The sequence below is a fragment of the Kryptolebias marmoratus genome, linkage group LG7, assembly GCF_001649575.2.
Source record: "Kryptolebias marmoratus isolate JLee-2015 linkage group LG7, ASM164957v2, whole genome shotgun sequence".
NCBI classification, from domain to species: domain Eukaryota; kingdom Metazoa; phylum Chordata; class Actinopteri; order Cyprinodontiformes; family Rivulidae; genus Kryptolebias; species Kryptolebias marmoratus.
In genome coordinates, this window is record NC_051436.1 from 602058 (window position 1) to 610099 (window position 8042).

Genomic DNA, 8042 nt, shown 5'->3' on the forward strand with positions numbered 1-8042 from the left:
TTGGAACCAACCAGGAGATCCATCTACAGGGTTGGAACCAACCAGGAGATCCATCTGCAGGTTGGAACCAACCAGGAGATCCATCTGCAGGACGAGTTTTAAACATTTCACTGAGAACGTCTCAGACTTTGACCCGGCTGCTGCTCTGAAGGCAGGAAGAAGAACCGTCCTGAGCTGATCGTGTCCTCAGTAGTCCTCGGTAGTCTTCTTTAGTCCTCACTAGTCCTCAGTGGTCCTCAGTGGTCCTCACTAGTCCTCAGTAGTCCTCAGTAGTCCTCAGTAGTCCTCACTTGTCCTCACTAGTCCTCAGTAGGTCTCAGTGGTCCTCAGTAGTCCTCAGTAGTCCTCAGCAGTCCTCACTAGTCCCTGCCCCCCTCCACCATCCTGTACTTCTGTCTGCAGGACGACAGCAGCACCAGCGGCGACAGGAAGACCACGGGAACCGTCGTCCGGACGTTCCTCTCCAGGAAGTTAAAGAGCGGGTTCCACCAGGTCCTGGACAGGAAGTTGTTCGGAGCCCGCCGCAGCTCCTGGACAGAGAGGCGGAGTTAAAGCGGTTACCTTCAGGAGGAACGGACAGAACCTCCTGCGGCGGACCTACCGGCGAGTTGGCCATGGTGTGGTACCACCAGAACATCCTGGTGGTGGCGAAGTAGGCGATCACCACGTCGATGCTGTAGTGCTCGTGGCCGACCAGGATGCAGACGACCCCGGAGGTGCTGAGCAGCCAGCAGAACCAGTGGTACCACCACATCCAGCGGGGCGAGTCTGAACACAGAACATCAGTTCAGAACCCACACCGGCCCGTTTGGACTTCAGACAAGAACCTGCAGGTCTTTGGTTCAGTTTCACTTTAAAGACTGGTTTAGGTTTAAATGAACGTGTTGATGGATTAAAAATGGTTTGAATCCAGATCAAGTCTGACTTTTTATGGATTATTTATATTTTTACCAACAAATTGACAGAAATCAGAAAATGATCCTGTTTCTGCTGCAGCTGTCAGATAAACTCGAATTGACAGGAAGTTTCCTCATTTAAAAATTTAATCTCTGATTCATGAAGAAAACAGTTAAACACTGACAGACAGCAGAAGACCTTCAGTTGTAAAAGATTCATGAACATTAATCTCATTTATTTGATAATAAATAATAATAATAATTCCCTCTGAGAGCCTGCAGCAGCAGAACTGAAGGCTTCAGATCCACAGAATCATAAAAACATCCAGACGGGACCAAACCAACGTTTTATGATTCCAATAAGAAACGTGTCGAGGTTTCATCTCCAGAGGAAGAAGAGTTTGCTTACACTCTTTGATGAAGAGGTAGGACAGCGTCAACATGACGGTGTGACCGCTGTACAGGAAGTCTCCACACATCAGGTGGGAACCTGTGATCGACAGACCTGAGCCCAGCAAACACAAACGTTTCTCATTCAGGACTAAAAACCAACAGATCAGTGAAACTCAAGACAGATGATGAGGAGTCAATCAGAGAGCAGGAGCGTTTACCTCCTCCTGAGATCAGCCGCAGAATCCTCCAGATTTTGCCCGTGGAGTTGTTGTAAAGCTGCAAAGAAACGATGACATCATCATCATCATCATCATCAGCAGCAGCAGCAGCAGCAGCAGCAGCAGCAGCAGCAGCAGCAGCAGCAGCAGCAGCTGGAGGAAGGATCTGGTTTAATTTGTGTTTTTGTACCTTTGGAGCGCAGACCATGTGCTTCCCCGGCACCGGCAGCGTGGTGATGTACATGGTGACGCAGCGGTACATGTAGAGGGTCCCGATCAGGAAGAAGCACCGCCGGCCCACGATGGACCTGCAGGAACCAGAACATCAGAATTTCAAATATCATTTATTTTTAATATTTTTTTTATTTGTTTCTCTAAAAACAGGAGCTGCATCGATTTTTAGCACAGAAAATGTAAATTAACTGAGTTTCCTCCTGATACAAATCTGCTGCTGGATGAAACTAAATCAGCTTAAATATTTAAACTTTACCAGATTTTCTTCTAAAGCTGCCGGATATCTGAGACATATTTCTGAATTCTGCAATGATGACATCAGCTGTGATGTTTATTTATTTCCTTTAATCTTCTTCCTGTTCTGTCAACGTTTTAACGTTTTCAGAGTTTAACTCTTTTTTTATCTCATTTTTATCTAAACATCTGTGGATCCGGAGCCCCTCAGAGTCCGCCGGACCAGAAGAACCTGTGGTTTCCTGCAGCCCCGACAGTCCTGCTCACTGAGGTTGTTAGAATAAGAAGTACCGGTACTGGTACCAGCACCAGCACCAGAACCGGGTCGTACTTGTGTTTCAGGAGGAGCCACTGGATGAGCCACAGCCCGGCCAGGATCAGCCCGTTGGTCTCGGTCACCGTGAAGGCCCAGGGAACCCGGTCCACGTAGTCGAAGAACTTGTCGGGCAGCGGAGGGTTCTGGGACTTGTCCGGGACTCGCTCGTGGACGACGGTGATGATGACGGTGGTGAAGACGAGGTTGAAGAAGGCGTAGAGGAAGGCCACGCCCGTCTTCCACCACTCGTTGGGGAGGAGGCTGGCGTGCTCCTCCTCCACGCTGATCTTGATGTAGTCGCAGCGGCGCTTCAGCTGCTCGCTCAGCGAGTTGATCAGCTGGTTCTGTTTCAGCAGGCTGCTCAGCCGGCACCGCTTGCTTCGGCTTTTACCCTCGTGAGCGTCTGCAGGCGGCGGCGGCGGCGTGGAGGCGTGGCGTGTGGGGCCGCCGTTAGCCACCCTCTGCGGCGGGGACGCTGACAGGGTGACGTCGGCTTCGATGTGGATCGGAACATCGTCTTCTTGGATCAGTTCTGATGCTGCCATCGATCCAGTCTTTGTGACGGGTCAGCTGACGACCCGGGTCAGTACCACAGCGGGTCGATCGGGTCTCTGAGGCTCCACAGGAACCTGAAAAACACAAATAAAGTGAAATAAAGCAGCTTTTTTATCTGATCTTCAGTCAACCGGAGCCAAAACAGCAGCAGCTCTCAGCAGGTGGATCCGACGGGTCCAAACCTTTCAGAACTGAAACCGTCTCAACCCAACAAGCTGCAGGACAGAGGAGAGAGGACAGGGGACAGGGGACAGGGGACAGGGGACGTCTGCTGGGGACAGATAAGGACCTGTCTGTCGGCTCAGAGCTCTGAAACCAGTCCTGTTTGGATTTAGAGCCCTGGATGTTTTTTATTTATTTGCTGATTCTTTCAGATTATATATCTTATCTTAGAGCCATGATGTCACTTTAAGATAAGATATATAATCTAAAAGAATCAGTAAAACAATAAAAAACATCCAGGGCTCTAAATCCAAACAGGACTTTTCTGTAAGAATCTAAGATGAAAAAGGAAATATTTGACCGACAGTAAGAAGAGTTCATATTATAAAGTTCAGAGAGTTTAAGAGTCATGATGTCACTTTTAAACTCTCTGAACTTTATAATATGAACTCTTCTTACTGTCTTCTAGGAGACATACGGTCAAATATTTCCTTTTTTCATCTTAAATTCTTACAGAAAAGCCCTAAGTTCCTGTTGAACTTTGTTGAATTTCAGGTCAGAAAACTTGAAACTGAACCTGCAGGAGTTTTCTTATCTCTCAGGTTTATTGACCTTCCTGTCTCACACGGAGACACTTCCTCATTCAGACATCGTGGTTTGGGACACAGAGTCTCTTTGTTTCTTTATCGGGGGCTCAGGTTTCCACATGCCACAGATTCAACACATTTCATCAGCTCACAGCTGAGCGGCGACTCTTTGACTGGAAATAACCTGAAGGAGCCACGCCCTTCAGAGCCGACCTGTAAACCAGTCTGACCTCCTCCACGCAGACGTGAAGACGAGCTGACTAACACCAAACAAACCGACTGTTTACTGAAGGCCCGCCCGGCCCGGCCCAGCCCGGCCCGGCCCGCCTCACGTGGACTCATCGTCACGTCTTTTTGCTCCTTTTCCACTTTAGACAGTTTTTATCTCAGGATCACCTCGTTGGAGCTGAAGTCCTATTTTCTGTCTGTCAAACTGGGTTTTTATACCTTTCAGACCCTCAGCTGAAACTCTGGGACATGTTGTGTCTTTGGGACCGGCTGGGTTTAAATGAGGTTCTTCAGGCTGTCGGTTCTGTGTGGACACACATCTGGTTCTTGTGTTTTTCTGCTTCAGAGGTCAGAGTAAAGTGGTTTTACAAACAAACCTTCAGGTACAAAAACTAAACCAGGGAAGAACCGGTGAAGAACCAGTGAAGAACCGGTGAAGAACCAGTGAAGAACCGGTGAAGAACCAGGGAAGAACCGGTCAAGAACCAGTGAAGAACCAGGGAAGAACCAGTGAAGAACCAGGGAAGAACCGGTGAAGAACCGGTGAAGAACCGGTGAAGAACCGGTGAAGAACCGGTGAAGAACCGGTGAAGAACCGGTGAAGAACCAGGGAAGAACCGGTGAAGAACCGGTGAAGAACCGGTGAAGAACCAGGGAAGAACCGGTGAAGAACCGGTGAAGAACCGGTGAAGAACCGGTGAAGAACCAGGGAAGAACCGGTGAAGAATCGGTGAAGAACCGGTGAAGAACCGGTGAAGAACCAGGGAAGAACCAGTCCAGAGAACTGCTGAGCCCAGACACCCTACAGGACCCAGGATCTGGTTCTTCCAGTCCTGATCCAAACTCAGGACCACAGGTGAGGGTCGGATCGTAGATGGATCAGTAAAAAAACTGGCCCAGATAAAACCGTCCAATCAGGAGGCTCGGTGTCTCTACCTGCTTCCCAAAAGCTCTTCTGTAAACTGAAGTTCACGTTTGTGTTAGAAAGACTGTTTCCTTCGATTCGGAGGACGATTTGTCTCCCAGGAGAAGAAAACTCAGTTTTCAAACAGAAACTTTGCTGTAAATTCAAACATGGATGTTAAAGAATCAACTCGTCTTTTTCCTCCTTCTATAAAAACAACATCAGACGTTTCAGCTTCAATCATCCTAAAACCAGCCAGAAACGTCCTGAGGGACCGATCCGAGTCACACAAATAAACCATAAATTCAGTTCTTCCTGCAGACGGGGAAGAAATCGGCTCTCTGGTTTCACAGACGTGCACAGATGTGCACGTGTCACGTTCACATGTATGAATCGGGAGCATCAAACTCATCCGACCTGCAGGAACCAGGAGGTGATGCTTTAACCTCCTGTCAGGTAAACGACCAGAACTCAGAAGTTCTGATCATTCTCAGAAGTTGTCCACAGAAACCAGAAACCAGACGCTCGGCGCTCCAGCTGCTGGGAGGAGCTGCCAGCGTCTCGGACAGCGTCCTGTTTGTCCCCGTTTGTCCCTGTTTGTCCCACTAACGAAGTTAGAGACACGAGGATCCGATTTAACCCAATCACTGCAGATTCATCAGCGCAGGAAACAACAACACCATCTGCCCCCGGGCCTCCCAACATCCACAGGCAGAGAAATAACTAAACTTCGGGACCTTAACGAGAACACAGGCCTGTTACTGAGGTGGTACCATTAAAGGTACTAATACTAATACTGCACCCGCAGCTGTGGGTCAGGTCACATCAATGAAGAAGAACACATCTGTCCAGGATGTTGTCCTGTTCTTAGACTGACCTGACAGAGGAACATCTGTCTGAACTCACACATCTGGTTTAACAGCGAAACAAATACAGATGTTGGGTTTAACAGAACCAAACCGACTCCTGGCAGACCTCACAGCTTCTACTGAAACTTTCTGAGCAGAAAAATGTTTTTACTGTTTACAGGTGAGTGGGAGGAGTCAGAACTGCTAACCTACAGATTTGGGATCATTTATGATAAACGATCTGTTCACCTGAAACACCTGAAACACCTGAAACACCTGAAGCTGTTAAATGTCTGTGTGAAATCAGGACAGTCCGAAGTCTCAACAGAAACCTGATGTTTTTAAGCCTCAGCCCTGCCGGATCCTCCGGGTCTGTTTCCAGGTTGAACTGAGACGAAACTGCAGCTCGAGCCCTCCGACACAAACAGGTAAGCAGGTAAACCGGAACTCACCTGGTGGCGCGAGCTGAACGACTTCCTGTGGAGAGAAGCGTTCAGGAACCAACTCAGAACCTCCGGACCGTAACTTCTTCTTCTTCTTCTTCTCCTCCGGGACTTCTTCCTTCACCTTTCTGACGTTTTTTCCTGCTCTGAGCGCGAGCCACTGCCCTGAAGTACAAGCCCCGCCCCCGCCTCGTGCCGCGCGTTCCTTCGCTGTGTTTAGACTCCAAATATGGTGTGACCGGTCCCGCCCCTTTCCGGAGCCCCGCCCCGCTGACTCACCTGCATGCAGCCGGCCGCCGTGACTCACCTGAGCTCGGTTTCACTCGGGAGTTTCCGCCGTTCGGATCGGAAACCAGAAAAACAGCAAAATGTCTCCCGAACCGCTGGATGGATTTTAATGAAACTTTCAGCAAATCATCACTGGATGAACATCTGCAGCTGGTTAACCTCTGGAGTCTGACTCATTCAAGATGGCCGCCACAGCCAACCAGTCTTTGCAAACACAAAAATAACTGTAATTCAGAGATTTTTTTTACAGAGAATGGACTTAAATTTGTAGACAGCAAAGAGACATGAGATCCTGAAAAATGTTTATTTCTGTTTGTTTGTTTGTTTGTAAATGACAGACCTGTAATTTGAAAATCGGTGTCCACTTCCTGCTCTGTATGAAAATAATTGCGGCTCTTTTCATTTTGTTTGCAAATGTACCAGCCTGAAATGTGTGAGCAGGTTTTAAATCCTATAATGTTTGAAGTTCATTCTACTCAGTCAAGAGTTTATTTTTAAATGTTTTTAACAACAGATTCTAATAAAGTAGTCATGTGACCTTCAGTTGATCAAACATCATTTAATGTGTCTGATGTGATCATTTTGTAAGAAAGAAGACAGAACTGTTGCTGCAGAGAATAAAATAACTAAATAATAAAATATGATAAATTAAATTAATGTTGTAGTACCATATCTGTCCACAAGAGGGAGACAAATGTTCATTTATGGATCCCAGCCACACTGACGCCTTAAACACAAATAAATTAATCTGGTTTCAGATTCAGTTCATTTTATATAAATTACCGAGTTTTAAATGTATAAATGTAATTTTCTTATCTCCTGGTTCTGCTTCACGGTCCAGACGAGCCTGAGGCGGTTCTGGATGTTAAGAGAAAAAAAAAATATATATATGTATGTCAGACTACCTTGTATGTATTAATTACATTAATACATTTACATTTTTCACCCAGTGAAAATCTAAAGTTGTAGCAACTTTTTCAGACAAAATGAGTTTCTTTTAGTTTTGAACTCATGAAGTTAAAGCAGTAAAAGATGTGAGGCTGGAGAGCTGCTGCCCTCTTGTGGCAGAGAGGAGTATTACAAACACAATCTTTGTTAAATATGTATATTTTATGTTTTTTACACTATCAAGTGAAAGTTTATTTGATAAACGAACTGCAATTCCTATTATTCCTGCAAACCTTCTGTTCAATAATACAGATGTTTTTACAGGAATAAACAGAAAAACAAATCATTTACATCAGGGAATAATTAATGATTTTAACTCGTCTCTTCAGAGCGTCTGTGGTTTTATCCAGTCAAGAAGTGAAGCACTTTCATTAACTGCTGTTTTTCTTGTACTTTTGTAAAACTGCTGAGAGATTTTCTAAATGTCAGTGTTTATAATTATCAGTTCTTTTTATTTTACATCAGTGAAGCGTTACAGCGGAGGATTTAAACCAGAATATAAATCAGAGTTATGAACACAGGACTGATTCTCTGCTGGAACAAAGATCAAAACTGTCACCATATATCATATTAAAACGTTTCATATTAAATCTGAATAACTGTCCATACTTGAGGACTGTTCTTCTTTTGGTGGCTAATTAATCAGCTGTAGACGATCATCCAATAATCACTTTCTGAGAGTTTTATTAAAATGTGGTTCCTGAGATATTTTGCTAACAGTCAAACAGAGCTGAAGGGTCTTTGAACATCATCTTGTTTAAATTAGTGCAGGGAGATTCTTCTTCTGT

The 8042-nt window shown here is 45.9% G+C and overlaps 1 protein-coding gene across 1 annotated transcript; it reads right to left on the bottom strand.

Annotated features, from left to right (window-relative positions):
* Positions 1-6: 6 nt before the first annotated feature.
* sgms2b (sphingomyelin synthase 2b) lies at positions 7-6168 on the bottom strand. The gene is made up of 7 exons (XM_017439451.3): positions 6028-6168; positions 2307-2920; positions 1698-1815; positions 1508-1565; positions 1306-1401; positions 602-768; positions 7-530 (listed from the first exon to the last, which is right to left on the bottom strand). The coding sequence occupies exons 2-7, from the start codon at positions 2834-2836 to the stop codon at positions 360-362; spliced, it is 1140 nt and encodes a 379-aa protein (XP_017294940.1). The 5' UTR covers positions 2837-2920; positions 6028-6168; the 3' UTR covers positions 7-359.
* Positions 6169-8042: the final 1874 nt, after the last annotated feature.

Coding starts and splice junctions, on each gene's coding strand:
- sgms2b (XM_017439451.3), bottom strand. CDS start 2,836: ATGGCAGCATCAGAACTGATCCAAGAAGACGATGTTCCGATCCACATC. Junction 1,816..2,306: donor TGGCTCCTCCTGAAACACAA/GTACGACCCGGT, acceptor TGGTTCCTGCAG/GTCCATCGTGGGCCGGCGGT. Junction 531..601: donor ACACCATGGCCAACTCGCCG/GTAGGTCCGCCG, acceptor CTCTCTGTCCAG/GAGCTGCGGCGGGCTCCGAA.